The sequence below is a fragment of the Poeciliopsis prolifica genome, unplaced genomic scaffold (assembly GCF_027474105.1).
Source record: "Poeciliopsis prolifica strain line A6 unplaced genomic scaffold, Auburn_PproV2 SCAFFOLD002, whole genome shotgun sequence".
Lineage (NCBI taxonomy): Eukaryota > Metazoa > Chordata > Actinopteri > Cyprinodontiformes > Poeciliidae > Poeciliopsis > Poeciliopsis prolifica.
Window position 1 is genome coordinate 582501 of NW_026562377.1, and position 15858 is coordinate 598358.

Genomic DNA, 15858 nt, shown 5'->3' on the forward strand with positions numbered 1-15858 from the left:
TGCAGAATTATGGAAGGAAACGATGGGCTGCTTCCTGTCCGCTGATGTTTGTCAGTTCAGACGATATTTCAAAACCAAATAGTTGTGATGGAAGCAAAGGTTTTAATTTTTTAGACAGCAATCATACTTTATGGGTAATAGAAGTCAGAAAAGGAGAAGCTGAACCAATATTATTATTTATTGAGTTCAGTTTTTTCTAGTCAGCTAAAAATTGATCTCGTTATGTGGTGAATATTTTCCTTGATATTTCTTCAAATTAACTTTCATTGTATTTTATTATCAATTATAAATGTGAAAATAAACTCACTTTTCTCTGAATCATTCATTAAAGTTGATCCAGCTGTGGAACTACCGAACCTTTCTTTCCAGATCCGGAACATTTCGGTTCCGAACCTTGTTTCTGTCGGCGCTTCACTGCGCGACACCAGGCGGAAGTAGAAATGGCGCTGGTGGCGTTAGCATAGTTAGCTGAAGAAGCCAGGAGAGGAGGATTGGTGGAAGAGGCGGAAGCGAGAGAGAAGGGAAGAAACGAGGCGGTAGGACTGAGTTTGACTGAAGCAGCGGGGAGGAAACAGATGATTGGATGATTTCTAGAGCATCACGAATGAAAACAGCAATTAGGAAAAGACAAGAAAGAGCAAGAAGTTGGTCAGAAGAAAGTGAGACAAGAGCAGACATTAGCAAAAGGACAAAAACAAACGAAAGGGTGAATTCACAAGAACAGAGTCATGTTAATTTAGAGGCAGAATTTAAAGTTATGGGGATCTATAATCCCATAAAACTGACCAGAGGCAGAAATAGGAACAATTAAAATGGCTAGAATCATGAACAACAGAAGAGTGCTAACACATGCTAACAGCGAATCACAGCAACAGATCATGAAACCCTGATGGGGGAAAGAGTCAGATCTCATATCCCAGGATTGTTAGCAAGGCGAAGAGGAGAGATTTCAGGAGTTCTGCAGGAAATGATAATGGAGGATGTGAAAAAAGAAATCAAAGGGGGGAAATAACAGATGCCACTAGGATTAAAAGTAAAAGAGTTGGGGAATTTAAAGACACTGTGGCAGTAATTTTACAGGAAATATCCAGCTGGGTTACATGAACTATAGAGTTAGTTAATCCCTGAACCCCTCCGCTGTTTTAAGTGTCAAAGAATGAGACACTGCAAAGCAATGCAAAGGAAAATCAGGTGTGCAAGATGTGGAGGCCCACATGAATATGGAAAATGTGAGAAAGATGCAAAAATCAAATGTTGTAATACTGGAGGAGAAAACAGTGCAGCATATGGTGGTTGTCAAACACAAAAGGAAGCTAGGAAAGCTCAAAGAATTAAAACAGAAAGAATTTCATATGCTGAAGCCTTAAAAAGAGTAAAGAAAGACGGTGATAGAGGAAGAGGAGAAACCAGACAAATCCTGGTTCCAAATGCAAATATCCAAAATGCATACTGGCATAAATGTAGAGTGGATGGTGATACAATGATGGTGAAAAAACAACTTTGTAGCATTTATATGCCATATTGTTTATGTAACAGTACAAATGAAGAAGAAAAGTGATAAAATAAAAGAAATAGTAACAGCAGCTGGAAGATTTTTAGATATAAAGAAATACAAGCAGATCAAATACATACAGAAAATACTCAGGATTAGGATCCAAGTGTTCTTTTTAATGGTTTTACATATCCTTCAATGGAATGCTAAAGGCTTAATAGCCAATGACAAGAATTTAAAAAGTATATTTCTGAATTAGAAATGATCCTGATATTATATGTTTTGAAGAAACTTGGTTAGATGTTAAGATTCCTGCATGGAAAGACGGGATAGAAGTGCTGGTAATGGAGGAGGATGTGCTACTTTAATTAAAGATGGAATAGCTGATAAGAAAACGGGTAATTAATTAGAATGTGTTATTATAGAAATATTTAATGTAAGGAAGTATGGAAATATTAAAATTATAAAACCATGTAAAAATCTCGATTGTAAAATGCTTAAGGAAATGACATAGAAGAGAATTATGGTGCGGTGATTTTAATAGTCTTTGGAGAGGCAAGAAGACGAAGCAAAATGGAAACAGAAATGAATAAATAATGGATGAAACGTCATCAGTTTGTCTTCACAATGGAAAAGATACCAGAGGAAATATACATAAAAGTACAATATTACATTAGTATCTGAGTGTCTGGTAGGTTCATGTGAAACATGAGGGAGTGAACCAGAACCAGAACCAGAACCAGAACCAGTTAGTACAATAATCAATGATAATAGAAGAAGATGGTGTTTTAATGAATGTAAAGTAAATTGTGAGGAAAACAGACATATGATGATGATGATGATGGTCCTTTAACCTTCCTCCTCTGGTCTCCAGGTGTATCCCGGTGGAGGCGTGGCATCCTGCAGGCCACGCCCACTCTGCCCCTCCCACCACAGGTGAGTTTTCAGCAGCAGGTAAAAGAGTAGCACTCAGGTCAACACCATGACGACGTTAAAACTCAAGATGAGAAAAGCTGATGATTAATTATTGATAACTGATTGATAACTGATTGATAACTGATTGATAGGGTCCTGGTTCTGGTTCTGGTTCTGGTCTTGGTTCTGGTCCTGGTCCTGGTTCTGGTCCTGGTTCTGGTCTTGGTTCTGGTCCTGGTCCTGGTTCTGGTTCTGGTCTTGGTTCTGGTCCTGGTCCTGGTTCTGGTCCTGGTTCTGGTTCTGGTTCAGTCTTTGGTTCTGGATCTGGTCCTGGTTCTGGTCCTGGTCCTGGTTCTGGTCCTGGTCCTGGTCCTGGTCCTGGTTCTGGTTCTGGTCCTGGTTCTGGTCCTGGTCCTGGTTCTGGTTCTGGTCCTGGTCCTGGTCCTGGTCCTGGTTCTGGTCCTGGTTCTGGTTCTGGTCCTGGTTCTGGTCCTGGTCCTGGTTCTGGTCCTGGTCCTGGTTCTGGTTCTGGTCCTGGTTCTGGTCCTGGTTCTGGTCCTGGTCCTGGTCCTGGTCCTGGTTCTGGTCCTGGTCCTGGTTCTGGTTCTGGTCCTGGTCCTGGTTCTGGTCTTGGTCCTGGTTCTGGTCCTGGTCCTGGTCCTGGTCCTGGTCCTGGTTCTGGTCCTGGTTCTGGTTCTGGTCTTGGTCCTGGTTCTGGTCTTGGTTCTGGTTCTGGTCCTGGTTCTGGTCCTGGTCCTGGTTCTGGTCCTGGTCCTGGTTCTGGTCTTGGTCCTGGTTCTGGTCCTGGTCCTGGTTCTGGTTCTGGTCCTGGTTCTGGTTCTGGTCCTGGTCTGGTCCTGGTTCTGGTCTTGGTTCTGGTCCTGGTTCTGGTCCTGGTTCTGGTCCTGGTCCTGGTTCTGGTCTTGGTCCTGGTCCTGGTTCTGGTCCTGGTTCTGGTTCTGGTCCTGGTTCTGGTTCTGGTCTTGGTTCTGGTCCTGGTTCTGGTCCTGGTCCTGGTCCTGGTTCTGGTCTTGGTCCTGGTTCTGGTTCTGGTCCTGGTCCTGGTTCTGGTCCTGGTTCTGGTTCTGGTTCTGGTTCTGGTCCTGGTCCTGGTTCTGGTCCTGGTCCTGGTTCTGGTTCTGGTTCTGGTTCTGGTCCTGGTCCTGGTTCTGGTCCTGGTTCTGGTCCTGGTCCTGGTCCTGGTTCTGGTTCTGGTTCTGGTCCTGGTCCTGGTTCTGGTTCTGGTTCTTGTCCTGGTTCTGGTCCTGGTTCTGGTTCTGGTCCTGGTCCTGGTTCTGGTCCTGGTCCTGGTTCTGGTTCTGGTCCTGGTCCTGGTTCTGGTCCTGGTTCTGGTTCTGGTCCTGGTCCTGGTTCTGGTCCTGGTCCTGGTTCTGGTCCTGGTCCTGGTCCTGGTCCTGGTCCTGGTTCTGGTCCTGGTTCTGGTTCTGGTCTTGGTCCTGGTTCTGGTCTTGGTTCTGGTTCTGGTCCTGGTTCTGGTCCTGGTCCTGGTTCTGGTCCTGGTCCTGGTTCTGGTCTTGGTCCTGGTTCTGGTCCTGGTCCTGGTTCTGGTTCTGGTCCTGGTTCTGGTTCTGGTCCTGGTCCTGGTCCTGGTTCTGGTCTTGGTTCTGGTCCTGGTTCTGGTCCTGGTTCTGGTCCTGGTCCTGGTTCTGGTCTTGGTCCTGGTCCTGGTTGGTCCTGGTTCTGGTTCTGGTCCTGGTTCTGGTTCTGGTCTTGGTTCTGGTCCTGGTTCTGGTCCTGGTCCTGGTCCTGGTTCTGGTCCTGGTCCTGGTTCTGGTTCTGGTTCTGGTCCTGGTCCTGGTTCTGGTTCTGGTTTGGTTCTGGTCCTGGTCCTGGTTCTGGTCCTGGTCCTGGTTCTGGTTCTGGTTCTGGTTCTGGTCCTGGTCCTGGTTCTGGTCCTGGTTCTGGTCCTGGTCCTGGTCCTGGTTCTGGTTCTGGTTTCTGGTCCTGGTCCTGGTTCTGGTTCTGGTTCTTGTCCTGGTTCTGGTCCTGGTTCTGGTTCTGGTCCTGGTTCTGGTTCTGGTCCTGGTCCTGGTTCTGGTTCTGGTCCTGGTTCTGGTTCTGGTTCTGGTTCTGGTCCTGGTTCTGGTTCTGGTTCTGGTTCTGGTCCTGGTTCTGGTTCTGGTCCTGGTTCTGGTTCTGGTTCTGGTTCTGGTTCTGGTCCTGGTTCTGGTTCTGGTCCTGGTTCTGGTTCTGGTTCTGGTTCTGGTCCTGGTCCTGGTTCTGGTTCTGGTTCTGGTTCTGGTTCTGGTTCTGGTCCTGGTTCTGGTTCTGGTCCTGGTTCTGGTTCTGGTTCTGGTTCTGGTCCTGGTCCTGGTTCTGGTTCTGGTCCTGGTTCTGGTTCTGGTCCTGGTCCTGGTTCTGGTTCTGGTCCTGGTTCTGGTTCTGGTTCTGGTTCTGGTCCTGGTTCTGGTTCTGGTTCTGGTTCTGGTCCTGGTTCTGGTTCTGGTCCTGGTTCTGGTTCTGGTTCTGGTTCTGGTTCTGGTTCTGGTCCTGGTTCTGGTTCTGGTCCTGGTTCTGGTTCTGGTTCTGGTTCTGGTCCTGGTCCTGGTTCTGGTTCTGGTTCTGGTTCTGGTTCTGGTTCTGGATTCTTCTTTGTTTCTGATTCCCACAGATTGGTGAAAATCCTTCCAGTTGCTTTCATGTCTAAAGTTTATTCTAATAGCAAACGATTACAAATTATTTCAAGCTTTTATAGATTTCCAAATGCATTTGCTGAAATCTCTTGAATTTCTTCTTGTGTTCTTCATCTCCTCAGACGTCCAGCAAATATTTTCTGTACAATCGAGAGGTTTTTCTTTTGCAAAGAGAAGCAATCATTCAGAACCGGAAGAAGCAAAACTGCCCTGATGGACGAACAGAAGGATCCAAAAGGTCCAAATATCAAGCAGGAACCGGAGGAGCTGCTGGATCAACATGCTGACGATCTGCAGATTAAAGAGGAAGTGGACGAATTCTGCACCAGCCAGGACGAAGTCGAGCTGGTTCTGAAGGAGGAGACGGACCCTCTGGGGGTGAATACTGCTGACCCGTATTCATCCAGCAGGGAACCAGAACCGGTCAGGGACCGACTGCAGAACACACGACTGGCTGAAAACCAGCAACAGGAAGAGAAGAGGAAAAATTCAGGCCTCTGTAAACATCCACGAACGAGGTCGAATAAGAGCCGTCAGAAATCCAGAGTTCAAAGTGACGATGCACACGGGTCCAAACTCAGGAGGCGGAGCAGAACTCTGAGCCAAACAGAAAAAAGTTTCTTTTCCTGTAAAGTGTGTGGCAAGAGTTTCTCCCAGAGTAGCCATCTGAACAACCACATGAGGTCACACACAAGTAAGAAACAACATGCCTGTGAGGTCTGCGGTAAGTTTCTAAATGACAAAGGTAGCTTAACAGTTCACATGAGAACCCACACAGGTGAGAAGCCTTTCACATGTCCCACCTGTGGGAAAAGTTTTGGTGCAAGGAGCAGCTTCATTGCTCATGTAAGAACTCACACAGGTGAGAAGCCGTTTCCCTGTCCGAGCTGTGAGAAAAGTTTCATTGTAAAAAGTCATCTAATCACGCACATGAGAATTCACACAGGTGAGAAACCTTTTCAGTGTCTCACCTGTGGAAAACGGTTTGGTGCTAAAAGCAATTTAAACACTCACATGCGAACACACACAGGTGAGAAGCCATTTGCATGTGTGAGCTGTGGGAAAAGTTTCAGTGTAAGGAGTCACCTGATCACTCACCTGAGAACACACACTGGTGAGAAGCCATACTCCTGTCCATATTGTGGCAGAAGCTTCAGTTTACGGAGTCATTTAAATGTTCACATGAGCACACATACAGGGGAGAAACCTTTTCCATGTGTGGCATGTGGAAAAAGCTTCAGAGTGAGAAGCAGTTTAACAATTCACATGAGAACGCACACGGATGAGAAGCTGCACATCTGTGATGTGTGCTGTAAAGGTTTCACTCAGAGCAGCCGTCTGGCTTCTCACATGAGGATCCACACAGGCGAGAGGCCGTTCGTATGTCCCACATGTGGAAAAAGTTTCAGTGCCAAAACATATCTGAATACACACATGAGGACTCACACAGATGAGAAGTCCTATCTGTGTGTGATCTGTGGGAACAGCTTCAGTCGAAAAAGCAACTTGAACAGACACATGAGGACGCACACGGGCGAGAAACCCTATGATTGTGAAATTTGTGGGAAATCCTTTGGATGTAGCGGTAGCTTGACCGTCCATAAGAGATCTCACACAGGTGAGAAACCATTCCCATGTGTCACCTGTGGAAAAAGCTTTAGTGTAAGAAGTTACCTCGTAATTCACATGCGAACCCACACAGGTGAGAAGCCTTTCCCATGCGTCACCTGTCAGAAGAGCTTCCTTTTACGGAGTCATTTGACTCGTCACATGAGAGTTCACACCGGCGAGAAGCCGTTCCCATGTTCGACCTGTGGGAAAGGTTTCAGTGTGAGATGTCACATGATGGCTCACATGAGAACTCACAAACAGGAGAAAGGTCTTTCTGACACATGGTCTGTGGGAAACGTCTCCAAGGAGTTGAGATGACTCCGCTAGAGTCCAGCATACCCTACTGGAGAGACAAGCAAGCAGCTGTGGCTTTAACCAATGAGAGACAAGAGCTTTCTCTGCTAAAACATTCAACTTTGTGAGAGTTGTGTTAAACTGGGAATCATTAAAAGTTGATGTATGTTTCTGTGTGATTTCTGTGAAGAAATTTAGAATTTCTAAAGCAAGGTTTTGACCTCAGTGGGTTTGTCGTTCAGTGACAAATTGTGCTGCTTGTGTAGATTTTGTGCTGTTTATCTGAATCATGTTTGTTCTGATGTCCTTCAAGAGTCTGTAATGTTTGAGGTTTATGTTCCACAAAGCAAATAGCAGCAACAGTCTATTAGCACAGAACTTCACAGCTTTCAGTGAATCTGAAGCCTTTTGTTCCTCAAACATTGTAACCATGAGCTGGCTTCACAAAACAACAGAGGAAGACAATATTACTGGTTAATAAGGCTAACTAAATATTAGCACCTCTGAGTAGGTTGGGGTTCCCTTCATGAAATGTTCTTATCCACAGTCTGTGGTTGGTTCCGGCTTTGCAGGCACACCAACACTCGACCCACTTCCACTAATAGTGGAGGCCATTTTTCATTTTGGTTAACTTTGAAAACATTTAGCGCCTTTAGCTTCCACTAAGTACATTTTCCAGTTAAGATCCGAAGAGCTAATTTAATTTGCTGTTTGTAAACTTTCAGTTGAATAAAATTAATCATCTGTATTGAAGTTTTATCAAGTATTGATAAAAACAAAAGTATTTTGTTTTTCAAAATACTTTTGTATTTTGAAATTTTGTATTGTTGATACTTGGTAAGCAAGTATCAACAATACTTGTTCATACTTGTTGAACAACAAGTATTATGCTCTCTACTTGGAGCATAAACATCTCTAAGTAGATATTTATGCTCTTATTTTGAAGGAACATTGTTTTCAATGCCAGTCTGTTTCCTCTTCTTGCTTTCTTTATTTCTCAACCTTCTTAACAAAATAAGAAACATACAAGAACAAAACGGAACATGGACAGAAGAGAAATTAAATTGGTGCTTCAGGGTCGTTTCATTTCAGAGGAAATATAATCAGAGTTGATATTTTGCATGAACTTCCTCCAGATGCTGTGTTGCTGTAGCAGTTAGCATCAGTGGAACAGTGTATGGATAGTACTTTAGGATTAGCGCAGCTAGCTTTGGGGTCACGGCCCAAACTCACCAGGGAGGGGAACCTCCACCTGTTTTCCATGGACGTCACATTGAGTTATTTCATGTTTTTATAAATACATGAACACTTTTTTTTCTTTTTTCTTGTAAATATTGATGAAGGTTCTGCATTTCTGAGCTAAACATGAGAGTTTGTTCTTTCAAATGAGGTTGTGGAAGACGAGTACCAACAATAAACAGACGATGTGCATGAAGGTAAACACAGGAACCAGGAAGGACGGATTTTGCTTATCGAACAGTTTAATTTTTATGAACATAGAAGGTGAAACTGAGGCGTCTCATCTGTACGAGTTTATATTGAGCTTTCATTTTGATTGTGGTCACATTTCATACTGTTTGAGTTCAGCATGAAGACCTGCTGACCGCAGCGAAGGCCAGCTGCCCACATCAGGAAGAACAAAGCTGCTGTTAAACATTCACAAACTTTGCACAGCGACTTCGAGCTGGTTCCTCTCTGGACTTTTATTTTTTTCAAGGTTTCTTGTTGGTTATTTTAAAATGCTTAGACAGGAAGACGGTAAAGACATGTGGCGAAGGTCACCAGGCTGGGATTCGAACCTGCGACAGCTGCGTCGATGACTGAGGCCTCTTTATGTGGTTTGTGCTCTACCTCTGCACAGAACCCCCTCTTTTATTTTGAAGAGTCACAGCAGGTGGTACAGGATCAAACAAGGTTCTGATACAGAATAGAAAGATCTTAGTTAGATGTTTTAATCCCATCAAACAATGTTGGCCAGATCAGAACAACACTGAGGTCACCGACCTCTGAATGGCCGAGCACCTGGAGCAGAACGCCCAAACACTGACGTCCTTTAAATCACAGCTGAAACCACCAGGTTAGAGCTGCTGTGATTAGTAAGAACTGGAACACTGATCAATCAATCAATTAATCAATCTCTTTTGATCTGTACAGCACATTTCAGCAGCAAGGCCTTTCAAAGAGCTTTACATCATAAAAACTCAGTCATGCAGCATAAAACAATGAAACGTGACATTAAGTCGAGAGCCGTCAATAAATTCAGAATTGATTCCATTTTAATTCAAACTAACCAGCTGGATTTAAAGGATCTCAGGGTTTCTGCTGTTTCACAGTTTTCTGGAAGTTTGTTCCAGATTTGTGCTGCATAGAAGCTGAAATCTGCTTTTCCTTCTTTGGTTCTGGTTCTGATGCAGAGAAGAACCAGAACCAGAACCTGATGGACTGGAAGGTTGATCCAGCAGCAGCAGGTCTTCATTGTGTTGTGGTTTAGAAACCACAGATTCCCTGATGTGACCGCGGATCTCAGCGGGTCGAGAATTATTGAGTAAACTTGACTTTTCTTCCTTCCAGTGGCGGAGCCAGAGGGGTGGCCGGGGTGGCACTTGCCACCCCCAACAGACCCCTGGCCCCCCTAGTGCCACCCCACTGGAAATGGTCATTTTAAAATATAATACTTATGAGATCGGCAAAGATTTGCCAGGAAAACTGTAATTTCCGACTGTCCCTGAAGGCAGCCCGATGCCCGACGCTGTTCATTGGTTAAACTGACATGTTGGTTCCTGCTTGATCCAAAACACATCAACGGCTTTAGAGTTACACCGTCAGGAGTTTTGCAGGTATTTACAACATTTTACCGCTCAGCAGTAACCGCTGTTACCTTCCTAATGAGAGGCGGCTCTTGTCATACATTTCTAAAAAGAAACAAAATGGTTGTGTACCGCTGCGTAGTGTCTGGTTTATTATATTAGCCATGTTAGTGCTGGTAGATCGTGTTTTAGACAGATTCTTTTAACATGTTTTAGTGACATGCTGCCCTCTAATGTTTTATATCTCCCAGCTCTTGCTTGAAATGTGATAAGAATATGAGAAAAACCATTTCAGATGTCTTTGTTCATCACCTTATTTGCCTCTATGAAGGTTTATTCTGTTGGGCTTACTATGTACTGCTTAATGTGTAAATTATGTAGTCTGAATTTAGTCTGAATGTAGTCTGAAATGTAAGTAGGCTATGTCATATGAAAGCTTTGAATTATAACCTCACTAGTTATATTAATTAATTTTGATTAATGTATTTTTAATTTAGTATTTTAGCTAGCTACAGAAAACTAAAAACTATAGTTTAAATAATAGTTAAAATAGTGTCTCTGCCAAACAGTCATGGAGTCTAAATACCAGGCTCTTATTTTGTGTAGAGCCAAAATGAAGAGAAAAGGGAAGATCTCCCAGTTCTTCTTAAAGAGGCAAAAACCAGGACCAGACAGAACCCTGCAGAACCCTGCAGCAGTGACCAGGACCAGACAGAACCCTGCAGCAGTGACCAGGACCAGACAGAACCCTGCAGCAGTGACCAACCTGGAGAATCAAGCCAGGAGACTCCAGGCCCAAGTGGATCACCAGCGGGTTAGAGGCTGTGACAGAGAGTTATTAAGTATTAAAATCCAATAAGCCTAATTCTAAAGGTTAGCATGATGCTTTTTGCATTTTTTATTGTGTCTGTTTATGCATTTCCAGTTAAGTTCCAGAGAGAGATGAGGGTGATACAGATTCAGAGTCAGACTCTGGGGAGGAAGACAGTGAAGCAGAAGGAAATGGCACTGAACTGCCCCCACCCAGCAGAACCTATTGCACACCAGAAGCACCAGTTTATTTATTTATTTATTTACTTTTGAGAATTTGTTTTTGGTCATATTCTGGGCTCTGAGTTTACATTTACATGTTCACTGTTCCATAGAGCCGTTTAACGTCTTGTTTGGTCATGGCAAATCTTAGTTAAATAAACCATCTTAATTTGAGTGTATGAGAGAAAATATTTGTTTCCTTTCGTTCATCATTTGTATATGGACCCTCTGATGAAGCCTTGCTCAGCCTTTGGCCACCCCTTGAAAAAAAGTCTAGCTCCGCCACTGCTTCCTTCAGAGCCTGAAGTTCATCCTGCGCCGCTCGTCCCTCCGGCTGTGAAATGATGCGGAGCCGATGACGCATCCAGCGGAAGTAACCGGAGAAGTGGTGGCTAACTTCCGGTTAGCCTCCTGCTAGCAGCTGTGCTGTGTCCGGGTTCTGCTGCGGTTCTGTTGCGGTTCTGCGCAGCAACAATGTGTTCCGTTGAGCCTCTGAGGGAGTTTATCAGAGAGAGACTAACTGCTGCTGCTGAAGAAATCTTCACCCAGCTGGAAAAAACCATCGTCCGGTACGAGGAGGAGATCGACCGGCAGCGGAGGCTGCTGGACCTCAGCTGGACCCGAACCGAGCAGAACCCCGCAGGTAGGTCCGGCTGGCCTCCCGGGGTCTGAGGAACGGGGCCTTGTTGATGTGCCATTTCGTGCCACTGTTCCGACCAAAACATCCTTCGGTTTCCTCCCAGTTTTATCCAACATGGCGACCTGCAGAAACAAACCCTGGAACGTTTCTGGGATTAAAGGTTTAATTTGAGGATTTGGTGGATTAAACGAGTTATATTCAGTCACGTCGTCGCGTTATGTGTGCGGATATGTTACTTTACAGTTAAATTTCCTAGAATGCAGGTTACCATAGCTGTTAGCGTGCTAGCTAAGTGTTAGCATGTAGTTCTGGCCGCCGGAAGGAAGGCGGGGACGTTTGGACGCCATTTGCATCAGGTGCAACACGCGCTCAAGAACATCAAAGTTAATTAAGTTTATTAGTGTTATATTTAGAATGTCAGCTGAATGTGTTCAGGGATCTTTACGTACATTTGGAAGTTGCAAGGTTTTTTAGGAAAGTATTGTTGATTTATAAAAGGTACATATTTTAATTCATCTTAAATGAATTAAGAGGTTGTTTAGAGATATGTAACATGGATGGATTCTTACTGAATTTTGATTTATAAATTGTATAAATTCATAGAAATGCTCTACCAGCCACTGGAGGTGCAAATTAGTTATAGCTATATAAATATTTATATATAAATGTACACAGTCCTGGGTTCGATTCCCAGCCTGGGGAGTTTGCATGGTGGGTTCTCTCTGGGGACTCCGGCTCCATCAGTAACTGTTGAGTTCTTTCTGGATCCTAAATCAATCTGTGATGATGGCTCCATCAAACAGGTCACAGCTTTAATTTTTAGGTGTGTTCGTGGATTGTGTGGCGTTTCTGAAATGATAATGTTGATCTTCCATTGGGCAACCGTTGAGTTTGTTCTGAGATATGGCATCACTGGATGGTTTGGAAATCTCACGGTTACATTAAAAACCCAAATTCAAAGTCTGGTGAAAATGGGAAGTTGAAATTTTATCCTTTGATGAATTTAAACATGTCTTGATGCCGTGTGATGATGTCATCATTATTCAATTAGACGCAGTCAGACGTGTTTATGTTCCACAATCCAAATAATGAAATGAAGCAACGACAATCTGGGAGAGGAAGATGAGGAAGATGAGAACAATGAGTTGCCGAAGTCAGAACCGGTTCTGATGAAAAGAAGCTGGCAAAGACTTCAAAATAAGAGCATGAATATAAACGTCTTGAAGAATTTTTAAGTCAATAACCAAAACTTCAACTCAGACGCTGAACTTTATTCAACTGAAAATTTACAAACCAAGTAAGTTAACATTTTAGAATTTATCCAGAAAAATTAATTTACCTGCGACGGACTGGCGACCCGTCCAGGCGACCCGTCCAGGTGACCCCGCCTCTCGCCCGGAACGCAGCTGGAGAGGCACCAGCACCTCCCGACCCCGTTCGGGAGAATGGTGCTCAGAAAATGGATGGAAAATTAATTTACGGGAAGCTAACTTCACTAAACATTTGCAAAGTCAGCAAAAGTGCTAAAGCACCAAGATAAAAATAAGTTCTGTTAGAAAATTAGCAGATGTTGCAATAAACTCATCCTGTTTGATGTTTTAGCTGAGATATTTTCTGTTTGCTGATTTTCCAGGTTTTCCACCTGATCGTCTCTGTGAGGACGTCGTCCGTAACGACCAGGAGGAAGTCAGACCTCCACAGCAAGAGCTACAACTCCCCGAGAGTAAAAGGAAGAAGAAGAAGAAACCACTGCAGCATCAAGAGGTCAAAGAGGAACATGAAGAACTGTGTGTCAGTCAGGACGCCGAGCAGCTCGTCCTGAAGCAGGAAACGGAAACACTGATGGTGACAGTCGAGTATGATGAAGCTGAACCAAGCAACGACCCACTCTTCCCTCAGAGATCTCCCAAAGCCCAGACTCAGGAGTCAGGGACGAGCAGGTCTGAGGAGCTGGAAGCAAACTGTCTGTCTGAACCAAACACAAGTAGAACACCTGCCAAATGTGACTTCTGTGAGAAAGAGTTCAGGTTTCAGTACGCCATGAGGAGGCATCGCAAAATCCACACCGGAGAGAAGCCGTTCTCCTGCAAGACCTGTGGGAAGAGTTTCATCCGAAAGTTTGCTCTGCTGACCCACATGAGGGTCCACACTGGGGAGAAGCCATACTCCTGCTCCGTCTGCGGGAAATGTTTCCGCTGCAGCAGCGACCTGTCAAAGCACACTAGCATCCACTCCAGTGAGAAACCGTACTCCTGTGAGACCTGCCGGAAGAGCTTCACCACCAAGCGCAGTCTGATCCTCCACAGCAGGTGTCACTCAGAGGAGAAACCTTACTTCTGTCCCATTTGTCACAAAGGCTTCAGGAGGAGCGACAACCTTTCAGTTCACATGAGAACCCACATGGATGAGAAACTGTTCACATGTGAGTTCTGTGGTAAAAGTTTCAACCAGAACGTCCATCTGGTGATCCACAGGAGGACCCATACAGGAGAGAGCCCGTTCCCATGCAGCATGTGTGAGAAACGTTTTAAGAACCGCTCTGCGCTAAACAGTCATCTCCGGCTGCACTCTCCAGACCCGCTGTAGGTAACCAGAACAGAACCAGTACAGAACCAGAACAGAACCAGGAGCTCTGGTGACACAAACATTTTCAGATTGTTTTATTCCTTCTGGTTCCTTTGAGGGGTTTCCATGGTTATCAGAAGCTAACTTTTGAGTGAACGGAGCTGTAGGCTCGCCTAGAGGTCCAGTTGTAAAGTCTTGGTTCTGGTTCCATCTGGACCAATCAGGAGCTTCAGATGACACATCCTGAGTGACCTCAGAATGACTCCGCCCACTGTCCCCCAGCTGATGCTAAGCCTGCTGCCGTCTGCTTTACCAGAGTTACTGGGCCAGAACCCAGAGGTTCTGGTTCTGCTGGAAGGACTGAAGGAGTCGGTTGGAGGTGGATGTTCTAGTCTCGGTTCTGGTCAGATGATCATCTGGTACTGAGCTGCTCCAGATGTTCGGAGGAGGTTCTGTTGTCCTGCTGCTCCGTAAAAACCCAGAGTGACCAATCAGAGCGACAGGAGAGCGTCAGGAGGCGGAGCTTCGTTCTCCCTGATGTTTTGCTTTCCGGTCAGAACCGGCTGTCCTCAGAACTGCAGACCATGAGGACTGAAGGTCTGGAAACGTCCGGTGACCTTCTGACCTCTTGATCCCATCCAGGTTCATCGGGAATTGGTCCGTTTTGCATCTGAACGCATGAATTATATCTGTAGATTTTTTTTCAATTTAAATGTTAAATAAATCTAAATAATCCGATAACGTAGATGTTTTCAGATATGACAAAATCAGCTTCAGTTCAGCAGAAACATTTTAATAACTTTCTGACATGTTTATTAAGAACATGAAGATTTTTGCTGTGAAATGCTTTTAGATTTTCACACCAGGGATGAATTGGAGGAAACGATGTTTTAAATCAGGAATGAAATTATTCCTGAATGATCTTTTTGTTTAGACACAAACTTTAAAGTCACTAAATGTTTTTATTATTTCTGAGCTGCAGATGTTCAATAATTCGACTATTAAAAGAAGAATGAAAATGTTGTAAATATTTTTAGGAAATGACCTCAGTGATGTTTCTATCCAGAGGATTCTACATTTGTTCACACACCAGACTTTGACTGGACCTGCCCAGAACCAGAACTGGGATCCGGTTCTGGTTCTGGTTTCATGGTTTTCAGTTTAACTGTTTCAGATTCTTAACTTTTATTGTAACTGTCATTTTTTTCTGGCTGAATGTTTGAAATCACTTCCTGTTTCTGCGTTTCTTTCTGAGTCATAAATTCCACCCAAAGTTTCCTTTATTATGAAATTTATAAAAAACCATCGTGCTTCTCTGATAAACTTACATCAGAAACAGAAGTTTGGACGGGTTTCTACTGAACGGTACCGCTGGGTTCTGTTCAGGATTACGGCCTGTTTCTAAATTACACTGTAAAAAATCAAAGCCATATTTGAGTTTCTGTGGTAGAAAAAAAAAGTCACAATTTCACTGTGTTTATAAATATTAAACTAAATATAAACTGTAAACATTTAGCTGAGAACTAAATGTTTAGTCTGGAATAACAGTGAAAATGTGAAGGTTAAAAAATAAACACATTTTTCTCTGACAGGCTAAAATCAGAAAAATAAGTAAAAAGTTTATTTTGTCACAAAACTGGGAAATGATGAACTCGGGATGTTTACTGAACAATTTCTACACATTTTATGCATATTTAGTTCATATTTAGTTCATATTTAGTTCATATTTAGTTCTTGAGATGAAACCAGTCCCGTTTTCCTCCTGGTCAGGTCAAAGGTCAATGATGTTATTGTTATTAGTAAAGGTCAAATCCAACCTCAGAGGTCAAAGATTGTCCTGAACTGAAG

General features: G+C 44.0%; 1 protein-coding gene across 1 annotated transcript; it reads left to right on the forward strand.

The window, feature by feature from the left end:
• The first annotated feature begins 434 nt into the window (after window positions 1-434).
• Window positions 435-15288, forward strand: LOC129378505 (zinc finger protein 37-like). The gene is made up of 5 exons (XM_055058807.1): window positions 435-536; window positions 2367-2428; window positions 5184-6987; window positions 11202-11448; window positions 13079-15288. The coding sequence occupies exons 3-5, from the start codon at window positions 5275-5277 to the stop codon at window positions 14029-14031; spliced, it is 2913 nt and encodes a 970-aa protein (XP_054914782.1). The 5' UTR covers window positions 435-536; window positions 2367-2428; window positions 5184-5274; the 3' UTR covers window positions 14032-15288.
• The last annotated feature ends 570 nt before the right edge of the window (window positions 15289-15858 follow it).

Bases quoted from the DNA above. Each gene is read 5' to 3' on its own strand.
- LOC129378505 (XM_055058807.1), top strand. From the start codon at position 5,275: ATGGACGAACAGAAGGATCCAAAAGGTCCAAATATCAAGCAGGAACCG. The intron at 6,988-11,201 runs TGACTCCGCTAG...AGTGGTGGCTAA, and splicing joins ACGTCTCCAAGGAGTTGAGA to CTTCCGGTTAGCCTCCTGCT. The intron at 11,449-13,078 runs GTAGGTCCGGCT...CTGATTTTCCAG, and splicing joins AACCGAGCAGAACCCCGCAG to GTTTTCCACCTGATCGTCTC.